The 14,991-nt window shown below is 49.4% G+C and overlaps 1 protein-coding gene across 2 annotated transcripts in view; it reads right to left on the reverse strand.

The window, feature by feature from the left end:
• Positions 1-14,991, reverse strand: part of KY (kyphoscoliosis peptidase) — a 46,751-nt gene that overhangs the window by 11,061 nt on the left and 20,699 nt on the right. For both annotated transcript variants that reach the window (XM_039837211.1, XM_039837213.1), the window contains 3 exons: positions 12,459-12,541; positions 8,561-8,669; positions 6,881-6,998 (listed from right to left, as the gene is read on the reverse strand). In XM_039837211.1, the coding sequence (XP_039693145.1) occupies positions 6,881-6,998; positions 8,561-8,669; positions 12,459-12,541 (310 nt within the window). The remainder of the gene's footprint in view (positions 1-6,880; positions 6,999-8,560; positions 8,670-12,458; positions 12,542-14,991) is intronic.

Genomic DNA, 14,991 nt, shown 5'->3' on the forward strand with positions numbered 1-14,991 from the left:
GGTATAATAAATACACAGATCTGTGACATCCAGTGTGCGTGATGGCCCCTTAGATGGTGGTCCTTGGAGCACCACGTGGCCGCCCTGCCAGCCCTCTGCAGCGCTGACCTCACACTCCACTCAAATGCACCGATTCTTCACTCCGGGGGTGGCAGGCCTGGTTCAGGGCGGTGGCCTCTGGTGGCCGGGATCCTGCTATGGACCAGGTCTGCAGCCTCAGTAGCTCTAAAGAAGAGCACCACGGAGCCTCTCAGGCAATGGGGTGAAATTACCGTGCATTCACTATATGAAATTCCCCTATAAAAATGATCAATGATTAATAGAATATTGGATTAAATATTACTTATCTATATCTACATGTCATTTGTTGAGAGAATCAACGAGGTGAGATGTGGAGCCTCCAGGTTACCAGATCCCCCCTGTGTGGGGGCTGCTTCACGGGCACAGAGGAGCCCTGTTCCCACTCCAGGGGTTGGCAGGCCTGGTTCAGGGAGGTGGCCTGGACTTCCCTCCCCTGCAGGGTGCAGGCCTCTCTGCTGAGGCTCCTGAGGGGCTTGGCAGTCCCACAGCCCCACCTTCTGCCTGCAGCTTCACAAAAAGAGGTCCAGGTCTCGCATGCTAAGAGAACAGGCCATCTGGGCCCTGTGGGAAGGATTTTAGGAGCACATGGGGGTTGGGGTCAGAAAGCAAGAGAAACTGGGTCCTGATGGAGGAGTTTCTGCTGGTAAAGATCAAAACTGAAAACCAGAGCAGAATGGGTGGCCCAGAGGCCGGAGGCCCAGGAGGCGGGGCAGAGGAACCCACAGGAGGAGAGAAAGTGCAGCATGAACACCTGGAGAGCCTCTGCCTCATTTAGCTTCCAGGAGAGGGGTGAGGGGATGCAGGGCAGAGGGGCTTGTTCTCAGGATGAGGACAGCTGACTATGTTTATAATCTTAGAGAAAACGGCAGAGAGGGGAGGGTTGAAAGCAAGGCCAGAGGGGTGAGGTGGAGTTTGGGGTGTGGGGTGGGCCTAAACAGGAGGCTCCATATACTCAAAGAGTAGGTGAGAAGAAATGTTCAGTGAGGTAAGAAATTCTCCTGAGGCAATACTAATTGACAAACGCTTATAAACCCCCGCCCTCAGCACATGCCCATATGTGTGTGTGTGTGTGCATGTGTGTGTGTGTGTGTGTGTGTGTGTGTGTGTGTGTGCACGCATTCAAGAAGGATGAGATGGAGGTGGGCAGGGTAGGACATGGAGAGAACAGCACAAAAGTCACCTGGTCTCTTGGTAATAAAATTTTGGGTGATTTTAATTTTCTTCTTTAAACTTCTCTATACTTTCTAAGTTTTCAATAATGATCATGTGTTACTTTTAGAATTGGAAAAAAATTCATAAATATTACTTGAAATTACATTCCTCAGTGACTTATTTTCCTTTCTTGCCCAGAATGTCTGTGCATATCAATTTCTAGTATAATGTGTGTGGGGGGGGCTGGGGGAGGGTGGGGAGTCTTGGGAACAGTGGTGTTTAGAGACCGGGCGGTTTTGCAGTAAGATGAACTGGATTGAGCTCAGCCATACACATCTGGACATGCTGCCCACTGATGTCCTCTGCTCAGAGCCACCTGGAGTCAGGGGAGGAAGGAAAAGCAAGCTCCAGTGAAATGTAGCAGGCGCTGAGGTGGACATCAGCTCAAACTTGGCCTGAGTGGGTGGTCACTGGGCCGAGGCAGGAGATCACAGCTCTCTTCCCAGCTCTAATGGTCACCTCCAGTGTGACCTTGCCAGGCTCATCATGAGCAAAAGGGAAAGATGGCATTAAGGGGTGACTCTAGGGGTTGACTCTCCTCTGACAGACTGAGGAGAAGCTGGGAGGGCCATGGGGAATGCCTGGGGCAGAATAAAGATGAAAAAATAAACTTGGCTATAAGCTTATGCCATACTTGACTATGCTATGAGGATATATTTTTTTTACCTGGCAGCAATGTGCAAGATGAATTGGACAAGCTTATAGTAAAGCATTATTATTAATAATCCATAATTCTCATGCAAAAGTGTGGAACTAGTAATTCCAGCTGCTGGTTGCTAGTCAGGATGACTCTTGGCCATTTCATGCCATCAAAAGATCACTGACCACATACACTATGTGCAAAGCACTGTACCAGGCACCAGGGAATCATATTACCATGTCATGTCATGTTATAGCATATATCATATCATAATAAATACTATAACAATAAATATTATATTCCAGAAATAAAGCTCACCGGCTGGCCTAAATGTGCTCATAGTTGGAAGGGGGATGGATATGTGCATTGTCACTAAAATGCTAGTGATAAGCAAAGCCCTGTGAACCCCAAAGGAGGAGGAATTTTCTGGAAAGAGCTGGGAGAGCATTGAAGAAAGGACAGAGGATGGCAAACATTTCCATCTCCTAAAGAGCTCTGCCAGCCATCCCAGAGCTCAAACTACCACCCCACAACATCTATCTAATAACCTCAGGCTGCAGAATCTTGGTTTTTATCTTAGACAGTTTTGACAAGCCCAACGCCACTGGTATTCGTTAAGGACGTAGATCCAGACTGTGACTATCATTTTGTCCAGTGGTGGTCCAGGCTCCGCCAGAGGAACTGTGTCATAAGGCTTTAGTCCTGCACGGACAGGCCCTGCCACAGGGTGCACCTGTCAGGCTGACCACAGAGGACTTCCCCAGCTCTGAGCACCCCTCCCGGCCTGAGCCATGCAGGAGAAAGGGAGGGACTGATGGTAGTTGCAGGAGGGTAATGAAACCTGTTCTTTTTTTTTTTGGTATCTTGTTGAAAATATTGTAATTTCTAATAGTGAAATTAGGGAATATGGTTTCATTAACTTGAAGCCCAATGTTCACTTTCACTGAGCAAGCATATGGGATTTAGAATTCTTGGGGCCTCGCTGTTCCCGAAATGCTGGTCTTCAAGGTTGATATTATTGTGATAAAGGTAAACTGGCCAAAAAATATCGTGATTTTTATTCTGCAACAGGACAAGCATAACCATGACTTACGTTTCACAATTTATGTAGCTGATTTCTTGGAATTTGAAAGCGTCTTTATATTTCTGTTATTTGCTTCCCTTTCTCTTTTCTTATACCTCCCTAACGGGGAGGTCAGTAAGTGTGATCACGGTAATAATTCTCTTGAAGGCCTTGTTTAAAGCCTCTTGAGGTGTGACCTCAGGGGCCTCCTCTGCAACAGGTAAGGAGTCAGACTTTCAGGGAGGGAGGCTGACTTGCCTGAGGACACACAGCCAGCCAGTGGCCAAAGCAGCACCAGGACTCAGTTGTCTGGATGCCCAGTTTGGAAGGCTTTGCCTTGCAGCAGCCCTTTTGTACACCAAGATTTGTTTTAATCTATGAATTTCTGGATGGTATACAGAGCAACATTAAAGGATGGTTGGCTGTAGTGATGTAATTCACATTTGTGAGTGCTATCCTTTGATGCATCTATAAGAGGGAAGGAGTTTAGATGTCTCTTTTGGAAGCTGTATATGACGAAGTCAGATTTGGGGATAATTTAAGATTATCCAATGTATCTGCCTCTCCCAGGAGGCTGAGACGGTCATTCCTCCGTCTTCGAGGACTTGGAAACAAGCGATGTTTTGAGATTGCCTGGACATCATGCTAGGCAGAAGCATACCACTGTTCTTGCTCTCTTTGACAGCTGAAGGATGGATAGAAAACTGACTGACATTTGATTGGTGACAACGAGTCCCCTCGGCATCAAAGTCTCAAACAGGTACTAAGCTCCTGGCTCGATCAAAAGTATCTGGAAAATCTGCTTGCTGGTGCTGCTAGAGCTGTGATAACAAGGAGAGAGAATGTACTAGAAGCTGACTCAGTGGCAGGAATCTGGGGGATTAAGCTTGGTCCCGCAAGGAAATTAAGCAGAATTCATTAAGGCTGTGACAATTGAGGCAACAAGAGAGACATTAATGCCGGATGATAGAAAGTCAGAAAGAAACTGGACCAGCAGCTACGAGCAATAGCATCAACAATATACCTCACATCAGTTACTTGGGAAAGACGATGAGGAAATAAATGATGTTGTGAAAATATCTGAATTCCCCACCAAATTGCTTTATTAAATCAGTCTTTAATGAGGCCATTGCAGGGAGTCAGGATGGACTGGCAGCAGTAATGATGGCCATGTGGGTACAACTCTTGCTAAGAGGACATCCTGACAACTAAGCAGGGATACATCAGCAAGTGTAGATTACATGTCTTCGGTAATTAAGGAATCAGCTAATGAATTTACCAAACCTTTGGCAGTTATTTTAAAGGTAAGGGGAATTCGGTAAGTGATGTATAGATGAGGTTACCAATCTTTAAAGCAAAGTTAAAGGAATTCGGGGAACTGTGAGTTATCCTTAAACATCCCGGGCAATGTGATGGGTCTTGCACATGGTAACTGCCAGGTTGAAACCTAACTTTAAATGATGCAATATGTTGAAACGAGTTTTAATGATGAGCTGCAGGCCAGAATGTGGCCATCATTAAGCATCTGGACTGGGCCAAAAAGCTGACAGTTTCACTCAAGTTAAGTGTCAATTTTCCAAGTCTCTGGGAGTCTATGTGGGTCTGTAGGAAAGTTCCACAGGGCAAAAGCTCTTCCGTACTCAAGAAAGACAAGGAAGGTTAGAAAAACAACAGTCCCAAAGTCAGGTTAGCAAACCACAAACTGCACGTTCTCATTTAGTCCTATAGTCCTGACAGTAGGCAGCATAGTCCCAGTACACAAATGAGGAAAAGGGGGCTCAGGTTTTGTGCCTTCCAAAAGGAACAAAACTAGTACGTGGTAACTTAAGGTCTGGTAAACTGAGCACCAGGAAATCTTTCTGGCTTTAAATCTGGCACACTTTCTATACCGTGCCAGAAAGCTTTACTGCTAGAGAAGGATATATTCTGTGATCTAAAAATCCTGAGTGTTTTCGAATTTGCAGATTCAGATGAAAATAGTTATGGTCTGAAAGATGCTAGGCACAAAGAGTTGACAGATTGATGGTTATTCCATATTTTAAAAGAGAATAAGGTCCATTTCATACAAGTCTGCTGGACTATCCTGTCATTTCCTGTCCTTGAGGGCCTACTGTGTGTAGGATTCTGAGATGGGTGGTCACAGAGGACACAGAAAGAGAGAGGAGCTAAGGACAGATAGACATATGAGAGGAAATGAGCACAGGTAACACCTCTATGATAGAGTGAAGTCCAGAAAGGACTATGACACAATGTTAAGTGTTATCTCTAGGTGGTAGGATTCAGAGTAACTTAATTTTCTTCTTTTTGCTTCTGTGCATTTCATAAATCACCTACAATTAACACTTTTTTTTTTTAATTTAGAAAAGTTATTAAATAAAAGCATAAGGCAAACCATGAGCTCGTGGATAAGTTGTGCTGATGACATCAAGGGAGGGGAAGGTGGTAGGGCCGGGCCGTCCTGGAGTGGGGCCTGCAAGGAGCATCACGGAGCGGGGAGCAGGACAAGCTTGAGGAGATGGAAGTGCGGCCGGTATCAAAGGTGCATGTCTGGAAGGGTGGCTGAGGTCAGATGCCGAAGGACTTTATGGGACAGTGTGAGCCTTTAGTCTTGTTCAGGAATCTAGGGCCTAGAGAGCCTGGGTGGGGGGCTGATGATGATTGAGGTCCCTGGAGGCCAAAGACATGTGGGGGCACCCCTAAGTCTGGGGGAGGGGTGGCAGGAATTGCAGGTGGAGGCGACCGGGCCTGGCTGAGGGAATGGGGAGTGGAGAGGCTGGTACCCTGACCTGCCCTGGTTGTCTCTGGGGCTGTGGTTTCAGGGGTAGGTCTTGGAGCTGGGGGAAGGGAAGAGCAGACAGGGTTGGAGCAACACTGAGCCCAGGCAGTAGTGATGGATGGTGGGAGGCAAACAGCTAGGGGCCAGGCCAGGAACTGGTTGCATGAATATCTAACGCAGTAGGACATCTTACAGCTGCCTGTACAACACTGATACGTGACAACTCCTCCTCTGTGGACTTTGTTGCTACAGTTGGTTTGATGACTAGCTATCTGCGGTCTTGGTGGGCTGACGTCTGGGTGCTTGAGAATACCCATTCTCAGGAGCCTACAGAGAAAATGGGCAGGGGTCCACCCACCCACGGGGTTTTCAGTGGCCCTTAGGCCTGGCTGATTGTTTCCTGGGGAATCCAGCAGACCTCAGAGAGTGGGCACAGGAAGCTATGGGGGTCAGTAGGGCTTCCCCAGCCTTGAGTCTGTCTTGAGATCACCCAGAACAAGCAATGATGACTCCAAATACAAATGGCTTCCTTACCAGCCACTTTCCTGCTGTCATCCAGCCCCTGGGCAATCTGGTCAGGTGCTCACTCCCAGAACAATGAAAATAGAGCCCAAAGGCTCCAAGAGAGACACTGCTTCCTACTCGTTCAACTTTTCCAACGGACAAATCTTTTCAGGTAGGAGATCTGTTGTTTACCCTGAGAGAGGGCCCCTGTGCCAGCCCCGAGGACAAGCCTTTCACAGTCCCCTTGGCGTCGGCAGCCACTGTCCTCCTGTTCCCAGATCTGCCATTCTTCTAACCTTCAGTTGCACAGAGATGGAAGAAGGTGGAAAAAGGGCCTTTTATAACCAAATTATCTTTGTGCATTCATCTGCCATTATGTTAATGCATCGTGAAGCCCGGCAGATGGTACAAAGTCAATTATGCTGGTGCTAAAACAGGAGAAATTGACCTTTTCAGGACTCACTTGGATTCCAGAGCAGAGTTTGCAAACTCAGGTTTCAGGGCTGGCATGTGGGCGAAGGCACACAGAACTTTGGAAGGAGAAAGGGATGGGCCAGGTGGTCAGTCCCAGGGCTGCCTGCCTTTTGCCGGATGCCACGTGTACCTGCACATTTTCTCAAAGAGCCCGGCATAGCCATCGCAGTTGGTCTTCTGGGTCCGCAGGATGTCAGTGGGCTTGAAGGCCTGGCGGTTCTTCTCTTGGGCGGCCTCAACATCGTACTCTGAAGGGCAGAGGAAGAGGCCATGAGAAATCAGGTCCTGGGATGCCACCAAAGCTGATGCAGAGGGGAGAGGGGTCCACTGCCTGTGGCATCGCCCTTACCCTTAGCTGTGCTTTCAGCAGCATTTTGGCTGGCTTCCCTCAGGCCTGGGAAAAAACACTGTGGGTGGATGGAACCAGGGGCTCAGCCCCGGGGAGATCTGGGAAAAGTCACCTCTTTGTGCAGGTGGTGAGAGAAAGACCAAGACCCTGGCAGAGAGGCTGCCTGGCTCCTTAGGCCTCTGAGGAAGGGCCGAGACCAAGACCACACTCAGGGGTGGGGGGCTCTGCCCACTTGTCCCCACCCTCACGTAGCTCTGCAGGCCATTCCAGTGAAGCTGCTCTCTGTCCCTGGTGCGGCCCCACAAGGCCAAGGCCTCACACTGACCCACACGGGGTGCTCTGAGCTACCGCTAAAGCTTGCCCCACATAGAGAAGACTGCTCTCCCACAGCCTGTCACTTCACTAACAATAGAGCCTGAAGCCTGGGCTGAGGATCTGAGACAGGAATCACTGTGGCCACTGAGGACACAAAGGGACTGTGTACGTGTGTATGTGTGTGTGTATGAGAGAGAGAGAGAGCGCGCGCGCGAGCAGTAAACAAATTCCTACCAAATGTTCTGTTTCTGATCCTGCCCACTTAAGGCTGAGGCTGAGCTGCTGGGCTTGGGGTGGGAGCAGGTGGCCCCTCAGGCCCTATGATCAGATACCCTATCGGTACCAGGTGAGTTTATCTTTTAAGCTGCATCTCTAACTGCTGCTTTGGGAAGACAAAGGAAAAGCCTGGTGGTAGCAGGCCAGGAGAGACCCCTTGGTCATTATGTAACAGGAAAAACACTGGAAGTTCACCCATCATCTGGTTCCTCCATAAACTGCTAAGGGCAGCATCCATTATTCCCTTAGCAACCACCTGTGGGGCTTGACCTAGTCAGACACCTGAGGCTGTCCTTTGAAGACGTGTGGGCAGCTGCACAGGCCCAGGTCCCCTGAGGTGGCTCTGAGAACCTGGAGACTGGGCTGAGAGCGGTGAGCGAGGTTGCCAGTGGAAACAAGGAGCAGGAAGAGGAGAGCCTACCCTTCCTGCCGTTGGTACTTTAAGCAACCTCTGGTGTTGAAATAACTTTTCAAACCGCTATAACTCCTCCCCAACTGCTGTTTTTTGTTTGTTTGTTTGTTTATTTGTTTTCAAGATGATCTCCTGTCCTGGGTTCTCATCTCTCTGGAGCAGGTTTACCAGGAAGCCAGGACTGTGGGAAGGTGGCCACTGGCTGTGGGCAGAGGGCCACATGGGACCCCCGCCCACTGACCCTTCCTGAAGACTGTTAGCACATGATGAGTTTTACCCTCCTTGGTTAGTCTTAGGTTATTCAATCCAGCCATCTGGAAGCACCTTTCCTCCACCTTCCATCTTGTTCCACACACCTTGGTGATTGAGTGAGTCTCAGAGATGCTCCCTGGGAACAGAGGACTTCAGGGAGTGGCATCAAAAGCTCCTAGAGCCAGTGGCAGCACGGGTGGTCCTACCTATGTGGTGGCATATCCAGATCCAGATCGCACGGACCCTCTCCAGATCACTGTGGGCCTCCTGGAGCAGGTCATTCACCAGCTCGTCCAGGCCACTCTTGACCGTCACCTGGGGAGTGAGAGGGGTATACTGTGTCAGGGCCTGGACGAGGGCTGTGGGACACTCAGCACTCTGCCACCTGCAGCCAGTGTTGCCTTTCCTCCAGGCAGAGGAGGAGGGGAGAGGCCCAGAGGGACAAAGGCTGGGCTGAGGGCAACCTTTGATGGGGGCTTCGATATGGTGGGTAGGGCTGACCAGCTGAATCACTGGCCCTAGGGCCACCATACCTTTTCTTTGTAGATCCTGGGGCCAGCCAAGTGGGTATCTAAGCAGCTGTAGCAGCCCCTAGTCATGGCTCAACTACCCACAGCAATCTACAGATTTAACACAATCCCTATGAAATTACAATAGCTTTTTTTTTTTTTTTTGGTAGAAATGGAAAAGCCAATCCTCAAATTTATATGGAATTGCAAAGGGGCTGGAATAGCCAAAATAATTTTGAAAAAAGAGCAAAATTAGAGGACTCACATTTCCCAATTTCATAACTTACAAGAAAGCTGTAGTAATTGAAATAGTGTGGTACTGGAATAAGGATCGTATAGACCAATGGAATAAAATTGAGAGTCCAGAAATAAATTCATAATACATCTATGGCTAACTGACTTTTGACAAGAGTGCCAAGTTCATTCAATGGGAGAATGATAGTCTATTTAACAAATGGCACTGAACAACTGGATATCCAGATGCAAAAGAATGAAGTTGGATCCCTACCTCATATCATATGTGAAATAACTCGAAAAGGACCAATAATTAAACACAAGAACTTGAACTATAAAACTCTTAGAAGAAAACAGAGGGATCAATCATCATGACTTTGAATCTGGCAATGGATTCTTAGATATGACACCAAAAGCATAAGGTACAAAAGAAAAAAAAAATAGATTAATCGGGCTTCATAATAATAATGAACTTCTATGCATGAAAAGACATTATTAAAAAAGTGAAAAGTTAACTTACGGAATGGGAGAAAATATTTGCAAATCATATATCTGATGAGGTTAATATCCAGAATATATAAAGAACTCCTACAACTCAACAACAAAAAGACAACCCAATTTTAAAATGGGCAAAAGACTTGAACATACATTTTCCCAAAGATATATAAATGGCTAATAAGCACATGAAAAGATGTTCAACAGAGAAATGCAAATCATAACCACAACGAGATATCACTTCATACTCACAAGGATGGCTATGGTTAAAAAGATAGACAAGATATGTAGGCAAGAACGTGGAGAAATTAGAACTTTGTACATTGCTGGTAGGAATATAAAATGGTGCAGCTGCTGTGGAACACAGTTTGGTGGTTCCTCTAAAAGTTAAACATAGAATTACCACACGATCCAATAATTCCACTCCTAGGTATAGATACAAAAGAACTGAAGACAGGTACTCAGATACTTGTTCACAAATGTTCATTGCAACATTATTCACAATAGCCAAAAGGTAAAAAGTACCCAACTGTTATCACAGGTGAATGAATAAACAAAATGTCATATAGCCACACAATGAAATATTATTCATCCATGAAAAGAAATGAAGTTCTGATTCATGTTACAACATGATGAACCTCGAAAACATGATGCTAAGGGAAATAAGCTAGACCAAAAAAGAAAACATATTGTATGAATCCACTTATGTGAAATATCTAGAATAAGCAAATTCAGAAAGACAGTAAGTGAATTAGAGGTTACCAGGGGCTGGAGGAAGGGAGGCCGGGGAGTTATTGCTGAATGGGTATAGAGCTTCCGATTTTGGAAATAGATGGTAGTGGTTGTACAACATTATTCATGTAATAATGTCACTGAGTTGTACAATTAAAAATGATTAAAATGGCAAATTTCATGTTATATATATATATATATTTTAAAAGGGAACAAATTAGGTTTTCTTGCAGGGACCCTCAGGAGGAAATTGAGTTGGAGCTGCAACAAAGGCAGCCTTGATTGTATTCAGTCTTTCTAGAGCAGTGGGGGCAACTGGGTGCTCGGTTCTAGGGTATGCCCTGACCTGTTCTCTCCCGGAACCATTCCGCCCCTCACCCTGGAACCCCGGAAGCTACTCTGACTCCTCTTCTGTCTCCCACTTACCCTGCAGTTTCCTGCCTCTTTTTCTTCCATGTTCAGCTCCAACTCCACAGTCCTTGCCTTTGTCCCCCTCCTGAGGCCTAGAACAGCGCCCATCACATTGCAGGCCCACACTATGGCCTGACTGACCCCTGATGTAACTACGAACTTCAGCCAGCTGGGCCGGGCTGGCTCCAGCTATCCACTGCTCTGTGGTATCTCTCTGGCCTCAGCTGGGCTCCTGGCACCGGCTCTCTGAGCCTGGTCAGTAGCCTGTCCCATCCCCTCTGTTGGTCATTACCACATACCGCACCCTCCGCAGACTGTGGATACCCCCCATCCACTTCCCTTCCCTCATCTCGCAGATGACCTGGCCTGGGACTCAGCGAGGCCCCGGCAGGACTTCCTTTCCGATGAGCCCTCCTTCCTGCTCTCGTCCTTTCACGCTCCTTCCTGCTCAGTCAGCCTCTCTGTCGGCCTTGGGTCCAGGCCTCCTGCCTTTGCAGAGCCTGCGTTCCTCGGCAGTGCCCTCGCTCACCTGTGTCCTCGCCTCCTCCCTTCGTGTCCTTGCTGTCCCATCCCCTCCTTTCTGCTGTGTCTCAACAAAATGCTCCCAAGTCTCTTTCTCAGGACTGCCCTCATCCAACCTCCCCTTCTTTGCCAGGCTCCTGTGGGATCTTCTCTCCACTCTTTCCTCCAGCCTGAGGTGGCTCCAGGCCCGTCTGACGCTCCACCTTGCCCTCCCCAAGACGACACCCACACTATGGCTTCAGCTCTCAGCTTAATCTGTTGGCTCCCGAGTCAGTGTTTCTGGCCCAGGCCTCTCCAGGCTGGATACCTCCAGGTTTGGCTATCCAGCTGCCCAGTGGTCATCTCCACTGGATGTGCCACAGGTACTACAGCCCATTGCCCCCCGAACAAACTCGTCACCCCAGAGACTTTCTCCTTTTCCCTTGCTCTTCGAGGTGAGAAGCTGCCCACACCTGAGAGCTCCTTTCCCCACCTTCCACCTCACTCCACACACTGGAGGTCGTGTCCTTCCCCTCTGCCACCAGCTCAGTGTTGGCTTCTGCTCCTCTCTGTTCTCAGCGTCCCCTGCTTAATCCAGGTCAAGCCTGCTCCTGCTGGGATAGCTGGGTGTCCCCCTACTGACATTCCTGCCTCAAATCTGACTTTCTTGGTCCATGCTCCTCTCCATCCACACACCACAAGGCTCCTGCCTGGCTCCCATGACCCCAGCGTGCCCCTAATGCCTTAGCTCTTGTCTCTGTCCCTCCCCACTCCCACCCCAGATGTGCCCAAGCCCAGAGGTGTGAGACCTTGGCAGCCCATGTGCTTCAGGAATGAGCATGGCTGTAGCTGTGGTGCTGGCCATCTGCATCCCTTCCTTTCTGGGTTGGCGCTGGCATGGATCAGCAGTAGCAAGGCCCAGATGGTCAGAGGGAGGTGGGATAGGGCTGGCCAGAGAGGCCTGCCAATGGGGTGGCTGCAGAGTGTGCAGCCTGGGGCATGAGCGTCAGCATTGTGCATCAGGGGTGGGGGGATGGAACGGCCTCCGTCCTCGGCAGGGCCTGCTGCCCTGGGCCTCTGTTCCCCACCCATTCTCTGTGAAAAGGAACTCTGGGCCACCCATTCAAGGGACTCCTTCCTGAGGAGAGGCTGTGCTATCCTGGCTTGGGAAACTCCAAGCTACCTTGTGGGGCCTCCTAGGCAGAGAGGCCGGCTCTCCTACCTGTGAGGCATAGGTGTCCAGTTTCTCAAACTGTTGCAGGTCCAGGGGCATGGATTTCAGGCTGGACCGATCCCAGGGATAGGCTGGAAACACAGGGAGGGGAGGCTAGGTCAGCTGCTGTGACCTGCTGACGTGGGCTGCCTGGCTCAGGCCTCCCTGTCTTTTTGAGGAGCTGTGACTGCCTGACCTTCAACATGATTCCCAGAGCCTGAAACTCTGCTCCCAAGAGCTATATCTCTTGGCAGGGTTCTCTGGTCGAATTGGTTTGGGGACCACGGCAACTCGTCTAGTCCTCTTAGAGACTCACAGGGAACATAAACTTATTTGCAGACCCCGTGAAACTGGCAGTAAAGAAACTGGTTTCACCTCAATTAACTCAGCAGTCCCCAGACAGATCGATGATGAAATCCCCTTCTCCCCGCCATTTAGTTTTCTGCAGATTCGCAGCTAACTTGTCCAGGATGAGTGCTCTGTGGAAAGCGTCCAGGTGATGCTGCTAACCCCTGATGGACTAAAGGAGGGAGGCTCGGCGCCAAGGTCGTGGTGCCGGGGCTGGAGGTGCTGCAGAGCATTCTGGGTGTAGAAAGAGGGAGTGGTGGAGCTGGGCCACTTGGGCCTCTGCAGGGGAGGTGGGTTTGGCACCCAGATAGGCTTTCTCCCTTGCCCCTAGTCAGCTGGAGATTAGAGCACCCCAAGAAAACCAAGTGTTCTGAGGGGAGGCTGCTGAGGGAGGCTGCCTCCCAGAATCACTGATCTATGTCCAGCCATTCTCATAGAAAACCTGGACACAGGACAGGCTCAATCAGCTGCTAAAGGGCTAATTGACCAGTGGTCAGACCTACCGACGGATGAGCAGCAAAGCCCTGTCCTAACCCAGAAAAGAGCCTGGGCTCTGGCAGTGTCCTTGTTATCCAAGGCCCTCTGAGCCAAGCTGACCCAAATCAGGCAAGGTGGGTGGGAGGACAGGGAGGGCTGAGAGGGGGATGGGGCCCATGGGCATTGATCCCCTGACTCATGTGGACTCATTCCCCTTTCAGCTTGTCATTTCCGGAGCCTCTGAGTGGTGGGTGAGTGAGGGGTGCTAGTGGGGCCCCAGGGTGCAGCAACAAGCCTGGGAAGAGTAGAGCGATGTGGGAAAATGCCTAGTGGGGCTGCACAAGTCCCGGGTTCTAGTTGCGGCCCAACCGCCACCTCACTAGGGGTGCTGGACTTGCCGCTGGGCCTCAGGCGCATGTGTATGTGGCACCTGGAGAGAGTGAATGAGATGGTGGATCATGCTGTAAGGTTGGTGTGACTCTGCCCCCTGGAGGGTACAGAATAGAAGTCTTCTGCAGGCAAGTGCAGGAGTAGGGGTATGGAGCCTCTGTGCTCGGTGCATTTGCCCACACGTCCCGCAAGGGCTGTGAAAGTCCCATACCTTGGTGCTAGAGACCCAAGACATGGACCCTCTCTGGGCCAGGAGGGGACGAGGCACAGTGCCAGCTGGTTAGGGGCTAGTCAGGTATAGCCATCAGAAGCAGGCCACACGGGTCCTTCTGCATTTCCTCACTGCCCCAAGGTCCATTCCTGGTGGGAACCAGGCCTCTTCCTTCTCAGCCCCAGGCTAGATTTGGCACCTTCCCCAAGGCCACCTCACCCAGTCCCTTGTTCCCTGCCGCCACACTGCAGCAGCCCCTGGGGGGTTTAGTCCCTTTGGTAGGAAGCTTCTGATTGGGTTTTTGCCATGTCATGTGCTCTGACACATCCAGAATCTGTCCCCTTCTAAGAGGGGACAGGGAATGTGGGGGACTGGCAGTCTATGCAAACTCTACCATGAAGCGTTTCGTTTCTTCATTTTTCTGCTCCTTCTACAATGGCTAAGACATCTCCTGAAGGACACCCACCCCACAATTCTTCTGTCCTGCACGATCTTACATTAGAGCTCCCTTGAAGCCCAGCACCATTGTGGCCACCCCTTGGGTGCTGAAGTTGGGACTTCTTGTCTCCTATTACTTAGGTCACTATCAGTCCCTACCCTGTGTGGCCCGAGTACAGCCCTGGCCGAGCCAGTCCCTCAGAAGGGCATGGGGACACAGCAGCAGGCCCTGCTGAGCTTCCGTACTCCTCAGTGCCCTCTCCCTCATGGAATCTGGCACCTGCCATTCTCTGACAAGGGCCATCAGAGCGAGCTAAGTGGGTATGAAGGGGACTTACACATCAAACAATTTCTTCTCAGTACAGCTCTGCAAATGAGGCTTCCCTGCCCCCATTGAGAAGAAAGATGACGTTTCTAAAATGGGGCTGAAAGCTCTGTTACTAGTTTTACTCTTTCTTGGTTCCATTTTACAATATCTGATCATTAAAAATACTCATAATGATTTATGTCTCATTAAATTTACCTTCTGAGTAGATTATATAAGATCCCAATATAATTTTTCACAAATACATTTAAAATATCAGTCAGTGACTTTAACTAAATTATTCTAATTATAAAGCAAAACAATGAGAAGTGCCAAGCTGTAGCAAACCTTAGATGCCATCTGGTCTACTAAGG

The sequence above is a fragment of the Pteropus medius genome, unplaced genomic scaffold (genome assembly GCF_902729225.1).
Source record: "Pteropus medius unplaced genomic scaffold, Ma_sr-lr_union100, whole genome shotgun sequence".
In the NCBI taxonomy this organism is placed as follows: Eukaryota; Metazoa; Chordata; class Mammalia; order Chiroptera; family Pteropodidae; genus Pteropus; species Pteropus medius.